Here is a 19,626-nt window from a genome sequence, read left to right on the forward strand (position 1 = left end):
GGGTCAGGATTTTTTCATGAGCAGGAATGCCTCCAACAGGGGGCATGGTCTGGGTAGCACAGAATGAGGACTGTCCTGTGTATTTCCCATTGCAGCCTGGAGGTCAAAATAGGCTGGACCACTGCATCTGTAACTGCAGATCCACACTACAGTCTTTCTGAGGGCACACAGCAGCCCAATAAAATATAGTATCAGATTACTTCCGTTGCTTTCTCATGTGAAAAATGGCAGTGGCTATACCAGCTCAGATCAAAGATTCATTTAGCGTAGTATCCTCTTTGCAGTCCATGGCTTCTCTCAGTAGCTTGTATAAATCAGTCCTGTAATGATATTTTCCAGGCTGCTGTCCTACTCCTGGTCACTTTCTCTATGCATCTTATGATTTGGTAGACCTCTGTGATACTCTCTTTAAACTGTCGATTTTAATTTTTTTTAGTCTATTGAAGTGTTTCTGGTTGATTATCCATTCTCTCTTTTTTGTATGTTTTCAGTTCTACCATATTCTGCTCTGAGATGGAAAGGGTAGAATTGCACATGCTATTGAAAATGAAGCACACCATGGATTTTTACAGCATTTGTGCAGCACAGTTTTCTATGGGTTTTTTTTTTGTTCTATTCATCTCTTAGTAATTCCTAGCATTTGATTTACTTTTTTGATTGCTACTGAGCATTGAGTTGACATTTTCATAGAACTATTATAACCCCAAGATCTTGTTTCTGTGTGGTAATAACTAGTCAAGACCATCACCGTTTGTGTAAAATTATTTTTCCCATGTACATTACCTTACTTTTATTACAATGAATTTCATTTTTCATTTTATTATTAGTCACTCAGCATCCTGCAGTCTTCAATGTTTTTTCCAGTTGGCCTTCATTTTTACTTCCCTAAATAAAATCATATCACCAGCCAACTTTGTTATTTCACTGTTCATTTCTCTTTTTCTGATGGTGAATACTGAAGTCCTAGCACAATTTCCTTTTGGGACTGCACTGAGAAAACTGATCGTTTATTTGTGACCTTTGTTTCCTGTGTTTTAACCAGTTACTTGTACACAAGGGAAGTTTTCTTTTTATTCAGTAACAATGTAATTTCTATTAAGAAACTGCTGGAGAAGCTTTTTTAATGTTTTAATACATGGAATAATTATATTATCTTCCATAAACCTTGCCACCTCAGTACTTATTCCTTGGGTGCTCTAAAAAATGAACTTTTCCAGAATGTTTTGTAATAGGGTAACAAAGCTAACAGCAATACTGTTGTTGCTGCTTGTTACCAGCCTTTTATTGTTACTGGTAATTACTGGTAATATGTTAGCTTACCTCTATCTGGATGGCAGTATTTGAGTAGAACTGGTATATTTGGACACTAGAAGTAAATAGAGAGCTAATACAAAGAATAAGCTCAGTAGGAAGAGCTGTTATTTTGAGTGAGGGTATGCTGTTATTTGAACTTTCAGTCAAAAGAAACATATCTAATTAGATACTGTGATTGCACACTAACACTAGGAAAGCAATTTCAATCTAACCAAGAAAGTAAATTTTAATTTTACATTCTGTATTGTGAAAAAGGTGGCTGCCTAAATTGTGCATGATCCCCTATATAGATGAACCTTTGTGAAATGTCATATATTTGAAACTATAAATAAACTGATACGATTTCATCTTCAATTTGCAAATGAAGGCATTCGTTCTATAAACTTTAACATAATTTCTTTTAATTCTTTTCCTAAGTTCAGTGGTTCATTCTCCATTAAGGAGCTGATGATTTCACGATATTTTACCCTTTCCGTGATCTGTCACTACTTCATTTCTTGTTGTACACAACACAGATATTATGTGGTATATCACATGCTTGGTGTGAAGGCACCAAAGGCTCTGCAACTTCTTCAACTTCACTCTCGCTTTTGAAGTTGTCACTGGTTGTGTCAAAGGCAAGCTGTGAAATGGGCAGTTGTGTAACCTTGGATCAGACTTCTGTGAGAAGAGCGGTATGAGAAAGAGCTGCAGGAAGCCTTGACAGAGGTCACCATCTCACCCATCCTTGATGGGTCCATTGACCTGGGAGCTGCTTTTAAGCGCAAGTCCTTACCTTTGTTCTGTCCCTGGGCCATGTTTTTGGGTATGCTGTGTCTGGTTGTATATCTTCTTGAACCTGACCTTGACTTGCTGACTTGATTTCCTGGCCTGACCTGGGACCAGCCTCATCCTTATGGACTTGATATGGACTGGTCTGTGGGTTACCATCGCTATACCTACTCTGCTCACCTTGCTCAGGTGTGGTGGGTCTGAGCCCCTGTTGGCCAGACCATGGCTGCTGTTTCCTGTAACATCCCCATTGACTTCTTGCTTTCCTGTCCTTCCCTTGCTGTGCTGTGGCATGGTACCAGAGTGCTCAAGGTTTCTAGGTGTTGAGCTGTCCAGTCATGGCTATTTCCCAAGGCATGCTGCTATTCATACAGAAATCTCAAACAAGTGTGCACCTTCTCAAATTCCACTACGTCAAGTAGATCAGAGCCATGCTGGAGCTGATCAGTACAACTGGCTTTTAATTTGTAAACATTTCTTAGATCATTTGCTGAAATTGTGCTCAACTGGATCTGCTGCTCTTCTGGAAGCCTGTGCTGCAGGATCTTTGCCACCCAAGCTTGGTTTTCGGGAGCAGCTTTTCTTCCCCTTATGTGTTTAGGCTTAAACACAAAAGTCCCTGCCTTCAGCTACAAATAAGCCAGTTCCAGCCAGTTATCACTGCAGGTCACATTCAGTTCCTTTAATGGGGTAAAAAGCAGCCCATGGTGGGGTTTTGCTGGGGATGTTGTGTTTAGTGCCTAGTGGTTTCCCTGTGCACACGGAGTACATATTCAGGGAGACCTTTTGCTGTCCTTAACCTTGAACACTTTGATGCTGTACAACGTATCACTGTCTCCCATGTATCACTTGCTAAGCTTTCAGCAGTCTCATTAAATTGTCTTTTTTAATTTTTTTTTTTTTTTCTCTGTGTTTTGCTGTCTGGCAGAATCATCACCATTGTTTTTAGCTCTTTTTTGCTGACTTCACTCCTTATTGTTAATATGAACTGTGCTAGCTTTAGTGTTTATGTTTTCTCCTTTGTCTGAAAATCAGAGAGCAAACCAAAGGAGAGAAGAGTATATTGTGAGAATTCAGAGAACGGTGAAGTTTATGTAGAGGTCAAGAGAAGGAACATGAAGGGGGAAAGGTAATTACAGCAGTTAGCTGGGTAGCAAGATAATGAAGGGAGAATTTGGGTGAAATAAAGCATGTGAACATAAGTGATACTAGGGCTCAGAAAAAGGAAACAGAAGATTCTTCATGATAAAGCTTGAAAGAGAAAGCCTAATAAACATTGTCCCTACTCCATTCCAAATTCCAGACATTTAAAATAGATCAAATGGAATTTTTTTCGCATTTTTAAAATTTTTAATTAATAGAAGCCTCCTGGCTTTTTTGCACAGAAACGTTTTTCACTGAGAAGGAAGGAGTTAAAAAGATAAGTGTGCCGTCTGTCATCTTTGTCGAGTACTTCGATATTCTACCTCTTACAGAGGTATTACAGTAAAAGGACAACTCATAATATCCTCTCTTACTTTCATTTGTAGTCCTTGTTATAGTGGCAAGTCAATTTCTTTTTCTAAACAGCAGAGTCTTCCATATACTTTAGTTACCTGAGATCCATAGACACTTTACAAATCGTATTTGAGTATCAATAAAAAGGTTAATTTTTTTTTTAAGATTTAGTCTATTTAATATTGTTATCCATAGTGCAAAATATTGCAGCTGTTTGTCACGAGATCTTGTGCACAGCATCACCAAGTGGGATTCATCTGACCTTATTTTAGAGGCTTGCAATATAGATGTCTCTACCAAAGCTAGTATTCCTAAATCCCCAAAACAGAGAGAAACAGACCCTTTTAGGCACAATTTGTCTGACATATTTGTATCTTTTTATATCTACTTTAGGATGAATTGAATCAAACCATAAAATTTCCCATTTTTCTTACTAGACTATAACACAACCTGTTTAGATGAGTCTACCTGTCAAATAAATGTCATTCTCATGATCTAAATTAGGTAGGCATAATAAAGAATAAGTGCCATCATGAACAGGTAGAAAAGTTTTATAAATCTGTGCATCTGCATATATGTGTCTGGGGAGGAAAGCAATGTGCTTTGTGAAATCTTTGCGCAGTTAAAAAAGGAAAGCTAAAGACAGAGCATACCAGTTTTATTTTTGGAAAATGAATGGGATCTTTTAAGTCACATCTCTTTTTTTAGGCACAGAAGTGCAACCTCTACACTTCGAAAAAAAAGAAAATTTAGCTTTATATGGAATTTTTTCACTACTTCGAGACTCCCGGGCTTATCTTGAAGATGTTTTCCCTCCTGCTGTGTTGAATCAAGCAAAGTCCTTAAAGTGAAGATAGTTAGAAAAATACTTTTTTCTTCACTTCTATGTATTTTTCATTATGTGGATGCAAATTGCTAAAATGGTCTGAGAGGTCTCTGACAGTCAGTCTGCATTTTACAAATCACAACTAGTCTAAGAGTAAATATAATGGAATTCGAAACAATGTTAGCTTTATGTAATTTTCAATCTGTTAAAAGATTCCTGTAGCTGTGTCCGCTTTTAAATAGCTGAGTTAAAGGAAAGACTCTGTAACCATTATCATCTATATGAAAATGTAGTTCAAATGAAAACAGTAGGTTAGCTCCTAATATCCCTATTCAGATTTCATTCACTTAAACAGTTGTGTGGATGATAATGGGTGTTTTGACTGAAGAGAGATTTCAGGATCAGGTCTATAGTCATTATGACTAATGTTTTCTGATTAACTAGTCATGCATATCAAAATAATTGGTCTGTGCTATCACTAACATGTATAAAGCTCCCACAGCATGTTCATCATTAACAATACCGAAAAAAAGGGAGGTAATTCAGGTCCCAAGGAGCTTAAAAATCTAAATGGGGAGACAGTACAAAACACTGGGATAGACATCAGAAAAGCTACTTTCTCTTTTTATATAAAACGCTAAAGGAAGAGAACAGTTAGTTTTTGTGATGGGATATTTGTGTAGAAATTAGCTTTGACGAGGTAGAAAAAAGAGAGGGTGTCTCACTGGGATGAGAAGACAGGTCCCAGCAGAGAGCAGCCTTTTGCATTCATATCCTTTTGTTTCTTTTCTTTCCTTTCCTTTTTTTTTTTTTTTTTGCTACTGAAAGCAACATAATTAAATAAAAACTTGATAGAGAAAACTACCAGGCATTTTCTTAAAACTAGCCTGTAATAAATGGCTTTATCTGATGATAATTAAAAGTGAAAACTGCGAAATAGGGATTATTTCCTGAATTCTTATTAAACTTTTTAAAGTGATATGCCAACAAATTGTGTGCCTCATGTATTTACAATATACATATATGTGTATAATTGACATATGTACAAGTATGTGTATGTTCATACATATTAGTGATACATATTAGCCTGGTCTTTGTTAAATTTACTGTGTTTAAAAATTAGTGGACATGTTGGAGGTATAAAACGATGAATAATTTTTTTTTTTAAGTGGACAACAGATTTTGTCTATCAAGCAGTCCCACTCCTGCTTTTAAACTAGGAAAATTCTACCTCAAACTTCTGATATTAAGTTTTGGGTAATTTATTTGATGTATCTCTAAAACTAAACAGGAGGAAGCAGTTGGTCTGTTCTCACACAACCTGCAGCATGGCTTTTTCAAACTTTCCTCATTTCTTTTCTATGGATAATTTGAAGGTCTACATCAACAAATAGCTAATACAGAAAATACACTGAAGAGAAAAGCAGAACCTGAACTAACAGCAAAAACATTAAGAGAGATTTTAATGGAGACCAATGAGAATATGTAAAATCTGCAATATGTGTGTCTTGGATCATTAAACTGTAAGCTTTCAACATACAGCATCAGATTGAATAACACCCTCATTTTTTTCCTTAGAGATTTTATAACTATCCATGTTAGTATTTTTCCCCTTGAATTTTTGGCTTAGTGACTTGTGGCTCCATCTCCACAACCACTTCTCTCTGCCATTTTACTTTTATCCTTCTACAAACTTTTTCACAGCTCTTTCTCATGAATTGATCATTTCCTTAGGAGGCTAAGCCAAGGTTATAATGGTGGGGCATGTACCTTTGACACACTTGAACACAGATAACTAAGCCTGAAGTGGAAATGTCAGGGAAAAATCCTTACAAAGGAGCTTGTAGAGAGGTGGGTACAATGCTTAGGATATTTTTGTTTCTCCTGATACTTTCTCTTACACCAACAGTTTTCTCTTGATTTTTCTGTCATTTTCTTACTCTAGTATTTCTCTCAGACATACTTTAGATATTTCCAAGTGGGAAAACATAAAGTTTCTCCAACTGTTGCAAGCTTCACTCAAATGAGAACATTGGTAGAAAAAAGTGGCAGTTAGCACCATGACACAATTTTAATTACAGTATATTCATAATGAGTATGTCTGGGAATTATTTCTTATTTAGCACAAAATTAAAGAATCACTGTTGTTTTTCTTGACCTGTCATCCATTCTTGACTGACAGAGATGCTGTCTCTTGGCACTGAGGGATATAAAATTTATCCTTAACCCCTCTGGTGACTTTCTTTGAGTAATTCAGTTTACACAGGGCTTAAACTCAGGTTTTTAAAGACATTATTTCTTAATGTATTGAAAATGAGATGTGATGAATTTAGTTTAAAATGTTACTTTATCTCTTCTGTCATGTTACTTGGTGGTTAATATAGATACTAAATATTAAAATAATAGTTTATTTCTAACACTGTAACTCGACCTGAGGCTATAGCTTATTACCAGAGCTATCTTTGTAGGTTAGCCTATGCATACTTCTGCTTTGAGTTTTGGAAAGTCTTGGAGCCTTCAGTAGCTTTTCTTGGTCAATTAGTTTCTGCTTTATGTTTTACTGCATTTTTTTTGGTAAGGAAATTTTGTTACGAAAATATCAGCACTACACGTTTCTTGTAGTTTAAAAACAGATGCAGAAGCAAAACAAGAAAAAAACTTTGAACAACTCAGACTTATTTTCTGTTTGCTCCCACATGGATGATTCTAAATTTGCTACTATGATGTGAGACATTAGTATGACTTGTATTCTTTAAAAGTAAATGGCCTCCTTATTAAATGGAATAACAAAACTATTGAAATAACTTCTAGAACTCGCAGGGAATAAATAATAGGAAGAACAGAGCTGGGTATTTGGGTATATTTTTAAAAAGTAAAAGGAAATTTTACTTTTATTTTTGAAAGCAAAGGAAAAGTCTAGGAATTTTCAACCTAAAAGCTTAACTGAAGTTCCCAGTAATGCTTGGAGGAAAAATCTAACACTTGCAAGTATCTGAAAGAATCCAAGAATAAGAGTAACAACTAGCAATTTGTCGAAAAACAGATAATATTGAACTGTGGAGAGAAGAAAGCAATAGATATCATATATTCGTCTTTATAAGATTTTTCATAATTTAGCATGATACTGTCATTAGCAAAATGGGAGTCCAGACATAAAAATACACTAGGGCTGCTGTGGACTTGGTCTACTAACCTGTATCTGGGGAAGTTATTAGCAGTTCATCATCAAAAAGGAGGGATGGAATTGACACAATGCTTACTAAAGCTGTAGACATCACCAAGCTAGGAGGGACTGCAGATAAATGGGAGGACAGCCTGGGATTGTAAAATGATCGCAACAAGTTGGAAACATAGTCTAGAAAAAAGCATCATTTTGCCCAGAAGAGGCCAGCATAAGGTATTGCACTTGGCTGGCAGTATTTAGCAACACAAATACAGAATGGACTACAAGTAAAGTAGACAGGGGTTTGGAGGTTAATTTTAGATCATAGACTGAACAGTAACCAGGAACAGTTACGCCCATAATGTTAAGCAAAATAATATACAGAAACAGATAAACAGAAGTATAACCTTCAAGATCTTAAAAAAAAAAAAAAAATTGAGACCAAGAACCCTATTATGCTCAGCATGGCAAAGTCTTCAGCTGGAAAATTATGACAAGCTTAGGGAGCTGCACCTAGAACAATTTAAAGAAAAATCTAAGTGGAATATTTTGAGCTCTAGGGAGTATTACATGTAAGAATGGAATGACTGTATTAGGGTTGACTAATCTATGCAAAAATGTATCTAATATATAAAAATATATCTACCCAATACAAAAGCCTGTTCTAAAGAGAAAGAAAATTAATTGGCTTCCATATATATGGTGGAAAATAGAGAATGCAATTGTTAAATTTCAGCACAGAAAATTAGAAATGAAAGTACCTTCTTATAGACAAAGATATTAAAATACTAACACAGATGACCTGAGGAAGGAGGTTGTGAATTCTCTATGATTGTAGGTAGGCAAGGCATTTCTCTTCAGACAGGAGTCATTCACTTGCTTTCCCTGAAAGATTCAGTCCCATAAGTGTTGTCACCAAATGCAAAGAGTAGTTAAGGTAGTCCAGTATTGCCAGGTTGTTGTGCATTAAATGCGTTTTGCTATATTGAAACAAGTTAAGAGAGGAAGTCAACAATGCAGACTGAAATTATTTATTTGGCTGCTAATTCATCAAGTGTCAGTGAAATGAAAGAGATTTTATTTCTGTGTTTCCAAGTCAGATTTATCTGAAGCTTGACTTATGGGAGATGGCTTCTTAAAAAGCTGATGATCATATGTTGAAAATGCTTTTGGACCTGTGAGAAACTCAGGTTTGTAAGGTCAAATTTCTCATGGCATCTTTTTTACTTTTTGCAAAAAAAGACTAGTAGTTATAATCTATTTATTTATGGTGTTAATGCTCATGTTAAGTATCAGAATCAGCATTTATAAAGGGAATTCTGTTTTTTTCAACTTGTAATTTGCTTTGCCTGCACATTCTTGCCCAGTGCAAATATTATAAAATATTAAAGGAAAGCTTCATGAAATGTTATAGACCATGACTGAGTGAGGAAAGACAAGGTTCTAAGGATGGTTATGTAGTAATTTCAGTGATTCCTGGAACGGTTCCGTAACATTTCTTGTTGATATTGCTATGTCAGACCTGATGCATAAAGCAGATTTCTCTGTTCCTGTTTCTTTCAGTTCCTCTCTGAAAAAGAAATTCAAGGGGATGATGTCGCAGCCAAGGGCCATGCTAAAATACGCAGTAACATTAACAAGTTAGTAGAGAGTTTAATGCTGGCCATCAGTATAGTACTGTATGCTGACTTTCAGCATTTGCATTTTTAATTCAGTATTCACTACTCCTGGTGATGCTGCTCAGTATATACACCTAATGATGTAACTGCACTTTGTGAGAATGAAATCAGCATATCTGCATAAAATGGTGAATGATTTGTTGAAAATCTCCATTTACACCTTCCTGCTAAAGTTTGGGGCACTTTTTATATTCATGAAAATTGACAAAAAAAAAAAAAAAGAAGTGCTAGGAAAAATGAGTATTGAGCTAACATAGTCTGTTTTTGCATGGTGTAACTATCAAGTTAATGCATATGATTTATCCTCTATAGTAAATCAGCAATATGACTCATTTTAGGCATCTCCTATGACTGCTGTTTTTTACTGCAGTATTCAGTCATACTGATTTATGCTACACTATCCTATGAATATTTTGCAGAGTATTATCAATAATATAATTCTATCTCTTGGTCCAGATAGAATGAATTTAGAGCACAAAGCAGTCAGAAAGCATGATTCCTTCCTCAAGTAGTTTACTGCTTGAAATAAACTTGGTATAAAATGTGAGACGGGGTGCGAGGCATCAGTGATTGGGGGCCTGGATCTGGAAAAGTGTCAGCTCAACTAACAAAATATTTTATTCTGTAAGGGCTTATGTACTCGATAGCATGGTTCTGTTTGACTGGAAGGGTCATTAGGGTCATGGCAGGTGAGCAGGGCCAAATTAGAACAGTGAGTGTTGGCAGACAGATCTACTCAGGTTAATACAAGCAGACATGAGTCTCATTAGACTGCCTGCATAAGAAATTGCAGCAATGGGAGAGGACTGGTGATACCAAAATAGGTAAAGGGCTCTGGTCTCGCTTACTGCACTTGAGACCGAGTCAGGAATAATTGGCTGAAATAATCTTGTTTATTGTAGGTCTTTACTAGAAGTAGCATTCTTGCTTAAGGGGGGCTATAGGGATACTGGGGATGGACTATTCATTAGGGACTGTAGTGAGAGGACAAGGGGTAACGGGTTAAAACTTAAACAGGAGAAGTTTGGATATAAGGAAGAAATTCTTTACTGTAAGGGTGGTGAGGCACTGGAATGGGTTGCCCAGGGAGGTTGTGAATGCTCCATCCCTGGCGGTGTTGGACCAGGTTGGACGAAGCCTTGGGTGGCATGGTTTAGTGTGAGGTGTTCCTGCCCATAGCAGGGGGGGTTGGAACTAGATGATCTTAAGGTCCTTTCCAACCCTAACTATTCTATGATTCTATGATTCTATGATTCTATGTAGCATTTCCTTTGAACTGTGCTATAGGTACTACCCTTTTGTTTTATTGACTGACCTGCTTATCCTGTATATAAGAACCACCAAAGATAAAATTCAATCATTTGCAAGTGTACTCGTCCTCATTTGCACTACTGTAGCTTACATTTTTGTTCTGCATTCTAGCTAAATAGAGTCTAATCCAGATGTGCAATAAATCCTTTTTTAGGAGCCTCAGGCAAAATATGAATGACTAGAGATCCAAATGTCATCTTTTGTTTGTATTCACCTCTCAACATTGTACCATATATTAAATACTTTAGCATAACTATTTTAATCTCAGAACTGTGGTTTTGACTGCTTTGAGAAGTGTGCTTTCAACCTTTTGAATTGTACTTAGATGAAAAATTTATGTATGTGAATGTATAGACGTATTTTAATTTTCCACAAAACCTGAATTCAGTTTAAATTCTGTTTTGTTTTATGTTCTACTCTGATCATTTATAATCCCCGGGGAGGCCTAGTGAAAACACTTGATAGATCAGTTAACTAACTTAATACTGGATACATCACTGATGTACTCCAATGTAATTTATGTTTCCAAATACTTGAGAAAGTGTTACAAGATTTATTCTTTCAGCAGTGTGCATCTTCTTTGAAGTCACTTACATACTTTTTCTTAGAAAAAAAAGTTTTTTGGATGAGGTGGTTCTCTGAAGTTGAGTTTTGGAAACTAGTTGCACATTTGTTGTGGCACACCTCTGAAGAGGCGTAACATGAAATTGATAGGTATTTTCTGTGGTAAAACACAGGGTCGGACCCTTATCATGGGAAGAAAATGTAAAAATAAAGCAAGTCCGTCATGCTTTAAACTAGTATTCTACATCTACTGTGGTAACATGTTGGGATTCAAATATATGCTAAAAGTATATCGCTGATAAATATAGGGAGAAGTAGGAGAATGGGGAAGAAAGTGAAAAACCTTTGGTCTCTAACGGGATGCTGTTGATTATGAAGTTCACCAATCTTCATGTGTCAAATCTCCACAACCATTTCTTTTGATAAGGGGAAAAAAATTGTTAAAAAAATTATTCTGGTCTCAGGTCAAGTTCAGGTAGTAAACTTGAATCTCTGAATTTGGAGATGTGTAGTCTAGATTAAAACCATGCAGTGAATCTTCTGTTGTTTTCTAAGGAATAGCACTAGCCATTCTAAAAAGTGATCTACTCAAAACAGTGATCAGGATTGCATGTGAAATTAAATTCATTAGCATTGCCCCAGGCTTACACAATTCTCTGCATATCATCTTCTGTTCCATAGTTTCACAGAACAGAATGTGTTTCATTTATTTTTCCTTGAGAATTTACTTGGCCTAATATCTTGGCAGCAGTCTACAAACTTTGCTATGTTATACGGCTGCCAGGAAGAATAAAGAAATGGTTTTCAGTCTTCCATTAATAAAACTAAAATTCCTGAATTAAATATTTGTTTTCTTGCTGTGATACCAGTCAAACCAATGTCAATCTCTTAAACTTTGTCCAAGGAAATTTTCATGCAATTTGAACTCAGTAAAACTTGCAGCTAGACAAATTTAGACTAGAAGGAAGATGCAAATTATGGAGAGCTGAGATAATTAATATCATACATGACTTGCCAAAGATTACAGTTGGTGCTCATCAGTGATAAGCTCAAACTCAATACAGGATGCATTTTCTAGGAGTAACGTTGTAGTTCACCCATAACTACTGATCCAGAAGCAGGAGTTACTGAAAGTGTTAGGAACTAGACCAGGTAAGATAAGTTGATCACAAAGCTATTTTCAGGCCTGAAAATTAGTCAACTTTTTCTAATTTTACTTATCACTTGCGAATCAAATAGAAACCTCTCAGAACAGCTTTTTGCTGATTTTCAGTATATATAAAAATCTTAGTTCATTTTTTGTTGTTTTTTTTTTTTTTCCTCCGGACAGGTGTGTCTAATTACAACAGCTTCTATGTTTTTTGCAAAAGTATCTGCCAGTCTGTGAAACCTGGGAAACTCAGGGTCCGCTGCAGTGAGTGTAAACAAGGAACACTGACGTTGACAAGGGTAAGATTTTGTGTGTGTTTGTTTCAAGGTTTTGGAGTATATGGAAATGATATATCTAATGTTACCTATTTACCTACATGTATATATACATTTCTACTTTTTCTTTTTCTTGCTGATCATAACTCAGAAGAGTAATTCAAAGGATTCTGAAAATTTCACTCGCTTATCTCCATTATTTCCAGCTCACATAAGGAACACATTGCAGACTAGAGCTCCAATACTCAGCTTTAAATTTTAAGAACTTAATGATTAACCTGGTACTATGTACCACGTGTGCAAATACGTGTGTATTAAAAAGTTGTAATTAGGGATGCTTATAAGAAAGCTTGAAGCAGTTGTTAAGGACACAGAAAGACCTCAGTTCATGTCTTGATTGTGAATATTATGGAATGAGACAAGGAAGGATTAAGTGGCTGTGCAGTTGGGAATCTTTATCTTTCCAGCCTAGCTGCTGCATGTAAAGTCAAGGGAAAGTTGACTTCTGCTGGGACAGAAAGTTAGTAGGTCTGTCAAGCTTGTTTTTTATTCTAGAATGAGAGAATGATGTTTGACTTGAATGCACAGTAGTGTTAAGTTTTGGAGGAATGTTTCTTTGCGTTGCTGAATTTCACTGGTTGTACTACTGGGGAATGAGAGTCCTTTCTCATAAATCAGTGTTTGTCAACGAGGTTTGATTTGTGAGAGGCTTAAGTTTTGTAGGAGACTTTACCATGCTTTAGGTTAGGGGTAGGCTTTCAAATTTGGCACATGTTCAAGTGTTTAAATTTGTCTTTCAAGGTAAAGTAGTTAATTACAACTTCATGTCCTTGATGTAGCTCAGTGCTTCAGTGTCGTTACATGTAATAGCATGTGAGACTTTAAAAAGGCCGCTCCTATATTCTCACTGAAAAGAATAAAGTGTAGAAGAAGAGAAGTTGCCATACTTTTGCATACATTTCCAATGATATTATCTTCAGGATGAAAATACAGATGACATTGTACTCAGCTTGAATACCAGCAGTGAGTGCTGCTGAAAGACATTGATGTTGTCATTAGATGAGTTTGAATTTTTATGTGTTGCATTGACAGCACAAAACATGTCTTTTGCTAGACTCAGTGGCTTTCTTCAGCATGCTAACTTTTGGAAATTGTTACTATCCCATTTGTGCCTATTGGTTTGGAATCATTATAATCCTTGTAGTAGATTTCAATAGATTTCTGAACTTTTAAGTTTTTACAGTTTCTGCTAAATAATGTTCTTCATTTTGGAGACTTAAAAAAGTAAAAAAATCAATTTCTTCACTGTCTTCCAAGAATCCCTCATAGCTCTATGATAAAACTCTATTATAAAAAGTTCCAGAATGGGATATTCTAAATACACTTTTTGTATCTGATTGTCTGGAATGTATAGGGGTCTGCATACTTTCAGCAAACGCAGGGCCAATAACACAATAAATATGCACAAGCTGATCATTTCCATTGAATGAGCAGAGTGCAGCTACTTCTTTTTCCTGTTAACATATTTTACAGTAGAAAAGCAAACAACTGGAAAGAAAAGAAAGTAACTGGAAACTTGTAGTGGAATCACTGATGATTTTCAAGATTGATTCAAAAAATCCCAGTTTTCAGATGATTTTAGAAGGTACTTCAGCATAAGAATACAAAAAAGGGAAATATCTTTTAGGGATTATCAAATGGTGATTTTTGTCTGGTTTAGTTTTCAAAGGATTGTCTACAAAAATAATTTGTACTTAAGGTTATTGTTACTTTCTCCCCAAAACAAAGAAAATATTTTATTATTCTTTTCCTATCAAATTGAAGCAAAGCACAGTACTAAGGACAGTGGATGTGCCATTCCAGCACTTTGGGCTGGCAGTCCTCAGGACTTACAAAGTGCAGTATTTACAATATGAGCACACTTACTGTTGTGAATGTGCTATGCAACAGTCAGTTTGTTTTATAAATACATACCATCTACTTCAGTTCTGCGGTTATGAAATTACATGGAGATTTGGCATGTCCCTGGCCCTTGTGACCTCTTTTCTTCTCACTTTCTGGTTCATCTTCCAAGGAGACAGAAAATATTTCCAGCTGGGGAAGTTTGAAATATGTACTAAGTCCCATTTATTTTTTGCTAATGGTGTAGAGACCTCTCTGCATTAATTTTTCCCCAGTTCTCTGTGAACTGTGCCTGACCTTTATATGTCAAAACAGCAGTGTTCTTGATAAGCTCTCTTGTGCCATAAGCAGCAAAGCGCCATGTAAACCAGCACTGGTTACACTAATTCTTTTATTGAGATGAAAGCGAATACCTGTGTAAAACCCACACAAAGATTTGGGCAGCCTTAACTTACTTTACATGCTAATCCTTTTCCTACCTATGCCACAAATGACCAACCTGATTAAACTGAGCTTTCTTTTTTTCATGGTGTGTTGACTGACATATTAAAATATTACCTATTCATTTAAACACCCTTATGCTAAAACCTTATTTAACTGTCATGCCTATTTGTATAGCATCATTTTAATATATGATGCTCAGAGTAAATTTATGATGCTGTATTTCTGTGAAGTTAAAAAGCCCAGTGTTTTTATTATTACCAAAGACATCCATCTAAATATTAAATTTGTAATTTAAATTAATTTGTGATTTTCCAGTTGACACTTAGGTTGATTTTTATGAACATTTCATGAACTAATGCTTTATGGGAGATATATACCAGGTTGATTTACTTATAAGAGAACATCAATCGCTGCAAAATTACCACCTCTCCATAGTTTCTCTAATTAATCAATCAGAAAAGAATGGAAAGATTGGGATGTGGGAGTTTTATGTAGACCACCAACAAGCCTGGCAGCAACTTTATTCAAATAGCTTGAAAATGTTAGCCATTCATTTCACACTATTTTTGTTGTTGTTGTTGTTGTTGCTGCTTTTAAGCTTTTAAATTATTTACTTCAAATACATACAAGACTGCAATTTGTTTCGGAAACAATGATTTAGATGATAAGGATATTCCTTTTCCAAGAAACAAACAAACAAACTGAACCACAAAAAAATACTGATATGTAGAAATCACATTTATAATCCTTTTTTTTTTTTTTTTTTTTTTTTTTAACCATAGCAGTGTTAACATTCACAATGTTAACTCTCTAGTGAAAAGGAAAATGCCTATCTGCAAACAAAATGCCTGATTCTGCAGACTGGTATACACCAAGCTATACACATAAAGCACACTTTTCAGTGTAACTGACTCTGTGGCGTACTCCTGGTATAGAAGACAGTAAAATTTGACTGATTTGTCATATATTCAACCAGAGTAAGACTCTGGATTGAAGTGCAGTAAATAGACTTTAGGTCTCCATACTCAGCCACAGGTGCTACAGTGAGGCCATTTCTACTGTGGGGATTCAAGATTCATTACTTGAAATCTTCATGTTGTGTCCTTGGTAGTACTGGTTGAGTTTTCAGTATATCCTCTATTACAAGGACCAAAGGAGTTTTACTCAACTTCTTCTATACTTTTCAAGTGTTCTTTACACCTCACATCATTATTTCAGCTCTTCTTAGACATGGGGAGTTATATTCATATCTGATTTAACTCCTTGCAGCAGATATGAGACTTAGTTTCTGGAATTTGCAGCACATCATGGATTTTATTCAGCAGTTGGTGCTGACAGTCCTGTAGCTGTCCCTGCCATCTGGGCTCCAGAGGAGCTTCTTGAGTTCATGGGTTTTGTTAAACCACCTCTGACGCAGAACTGCTCCTTCAGTGTTTGTGATATTAGGAATATTGCTTTCATTTATGGCTTTTAGTCTTAAAACTAACAGAGAAATTGACATTTACGGGTTTTTGTTTCTCTGTTGTCATGAAAAGCTTGTCATTTAAGTACCTTGTCAGTCAGTGTGGGCTGTATGCTACATTGCAGCTGTGCAAGGGAAAAGTGCTATTCTTTTGAGTGCCTTTCAAGTGACTGACAGGTCAAAGTAGTTTAAGTGGTCTTCCTAATAGATGGTAGCATAGTATTTTGATTTTCCTACTTTCATATTTCGTAGGAGAAGAAAGAACTTTAATACAGTAATTTTCTTCAAGTTCTTACTTCCTATTTTAATTGAGTTATATAAATAGGGTGGTTTCTTTTTAATGAATATAAACTTAGAAGAGATATTCAGTAATATAAAATAAAAAGGCAGTTTACTTCTGATCTTTCTTTAATGTATCATTGTGAAACTCCATTCCACAGTGCACGACCTCTCACCACTTCTCATTTCCGATCACATACTTTTTCTGGAATTAATTAGCTGTATCCTGCCTTGATGACAGAGAAAGAAAGGAGTACTACTTACTGTATCCAAGCAAGGCTGACTAAAAAAGAGAAAGGGACAAGTAGCCCCTCTGCAGTTATGATGCCCTTGCTGCTGAGGCAGCTTCTCCCTACTGCCGCTTACCATTGCTGGGGTAATATTGAGAGCAGGTTACAAAAAATCAATTTGGCATTTGAAGCTAAACTGTAAAATAAACATCCAGTGGAGTGCAATGTGATAAAGCGTGATCTCCTTCAAAAGCTGGGGAGATATTAGAAATGTGATTGAATTTTTGAGACTGGATGACAGTTATTTGTCTCTCTAAAATTCCATGTTTGCTGTGAGGATAAAAATGGTTTTGATATATTTTAGCTAACACATAAGAAACTCTATGTGTTAAAATACTTCTCTTGAGTTCTGTGCATAAGAAAGTTACCCCTGTAATGTGTGCTCCTTTGTCAAACTAACAAATGAGAAGCAACCATTTATTGTTGGGTCACGGCTAATGAATGTGGTAGTACAAGAATAGCTTAATTTCCCTGCACTAGGCCTACAAAGGCAGTACTTACAAAAAATTACATGTATTCAATATATGTGCTTCTTTCTACATAAATAATGAAAAATGTCTCAATTCTGACATCTAAACTATCAGCACTGGGCACTGGTGTTACTGCCATTTTGAGAAGACCAGTGCAGAGAAAAAGGGCTCTTGGACCTATTCTTTTCCAGGATGTCAACAGATTGAAGATACCCTTCTGCATTAGTTATATTAAGTCAACAAAATCATAAGCCTATTTTTTTTTTCCAGTAAACCGGTGTTTTATGAGAGTGAGTGAACAAACATCTGAAGATGCAGATAAGTTATTTTGTTGTGTAGCCCAAGCCCAGGTGTGCCAGGATGCCAGAGAGAAATCGGGCATAGTCTGATCCCTTCCCTACCCAAATAACACAGGGAACTGTATATTTTTGTGCACTTCTTTCTCTCATGACCCGATCTGACAGTGACAGGCTTGCAGAACGTGAACTGCTGAAACCTAATGCAGGACTGTAGTATGATAGTAAGTCTTGCCTCCTAATGGTGTTTGTAGTTCATGTCCAGTTCCATGGTAAACAAAACCTTTCCATAGAAACAAAAACTCTCTCATATCTGTTAGTTTGAACAGTTTCCAGTAACAAAATCTGTTCCAGAAATGGATATTTTTCCATCATAGAAGAGTCTAACACTAATTAGCCTGACCAAGGAGGCCAATTTTTTTAGTATTTCTACTGTAGTTCCACAGGTGGTATCCTCATGAGGAGTTTGTGTCATCCACTCTCCCTTATTGTTCTCCTATTGCTTGCAGTGACCTGGTGAAGGATATCAGTATTAAGTAAATTTAGTTCTGACCTTACACGGAGTCCAGAATTACTGGTGGAGCTTTCCTAAGAACAATCCTGTGGGGTCTACACATCTTATTCTGCCACTGCTCAGACAGTCCATTGCTTTTAGTAATGTATCAGAAGAAGAAAAAAAGAAACTTAAACCCAAACAAAAACCTGCATTTCTACCTTAAAAATCTGTTTCGTATGGTAATATGTTAGAATCTGCAAAATCCTGCCACGCCATCGAAAGTCTGCTCCAACAAATGTTCCTAGGGCCTTTCTAAGATACTGTGGCACTAATTATAGGAATAAGAAAGCTCAATATTGGGTGACTGCAACATTATTTTATAACCATTTTATTCTTTCTTCTACACTTCTTTCTTCGGCTGCAAGTCTCACTTTTCACTGAGCACCTTAAAGGACAGCCTCACTCTTGCACCTGCCTTACATAGTGACACTGCCATTGAGGTGGTCCTCCAAAGTGCTAAGCTCCATCTGAAGAGAACAGCTGTAAGGATTCAGAAAACTCGATATAGTTTTATTCAAGTTTTTGGCTGCCTCTTTAGTTTCTTTTTCTAATATCCCTTAAGGCAAATTTCACTGCACTGGACATCAATTGTTTAATTTATGTATATACAATAAATGAAAATGAATACATACTTTATTTTTGAAGGTTATTCCATCCATTTCAAAAGACAGAAACAGCAATTTTTTTTTAATTCAGAATAAACTTTGCAAAGGAAACAGTTTTGCCTCTGTGTTGAAAAAATAGCATAGGTTTTTCATTCACTTTAATGGGAAAAAAAAGTATATTTTAATTCCTAATTCTATTAGAAGCTCCAAGTTATCTATGCGTGATTTGTAATATTTATTACAGTATGTGTTTTCAGTGAGATTACGCATTATAAAGTGTCTTAAAAGCTGGTAAAAAAAATTACCAATTATTGGAAAGAGTGAAAATTACTTCAGTGTTGTGTATCACTTCAGGTCATGCTGTGAAATAAAACTGGCCTTTATTGTGGAGCCTAAAGTGAGTTACTCCAGCCTGGGTGACAACAGTCAGAAATGAAAAGTAAAACAGTTACCAAATTTACTTTCAGAGAAATTTTACATTAGTTTCTGAATCAAATGTCTTATGAACCCTTTGTGCCAGAGAAGATAGATGTATGCCTAGAAATACAGATGGTGTTCAGTATATCTTATCCTCTCAGTTGCTGTGATATCACAGAAGCAGAAACTCACAGACTGGTTAAGGTTGAAAGGGACCTCTGGAGGTCACCTGGTCCAGCCCCTCCCTGGTCAGGCAGAGCTATTTGGAGCTGGTTGCCCAGGACCATATCCTTTTGAATATCTCTGAGGATGGAGACTCCACAGCCTCTCTGTGCAGCCTGCATCAGCACTTACT

The 19,626-nt window shown here is 36.1% G+C and overlaps 1 protein-coding gene across 3 annotated transcripts in view; it reads left to right on the top strand.

Moving 5' to 3' along the window:
* PRKN (parkin RBR E3 ubiquitin protein ligase) overlaps positions 1–19,626 on the top strand; it is a 740,903-nt gene that overhangs the window by 269,215 nt on the left and 452,062 nt on the right. For all 3 annotated transcript variants that reach the window (XM_061471412.1, XM_061471414.1, XM_061471413.1), the window contains exon 4: positions 12,456–12,574. In XM_061471412.1, coding sequence (XP_061327396.1) covers positions 12,456–12,574 — 119 coding nt within the window. The remainder of the gene's footprint in view (positions 1–12,455; positions 12,575–19,626) is intronic.

Source organism: Pezoporus flaviventris, unplaced genomic scaffold, assembly GCF_033815535.1.
Source record: "Pezoporus flaviventris isolate CSIRO_AGI_PZ_B2104156 unplaced genomic scaffold, CSIRO_AGI_Pfla_v1 ptg000066l, whole genome shotgun sequence".
Taxonomy (NCBI): domain Eukaryota; kingdom Metazoa; phylum Chordata; class Aves; order Psittaciformes; family Psittacidae; genus Pezoporus; species Pezoporus flaviventris.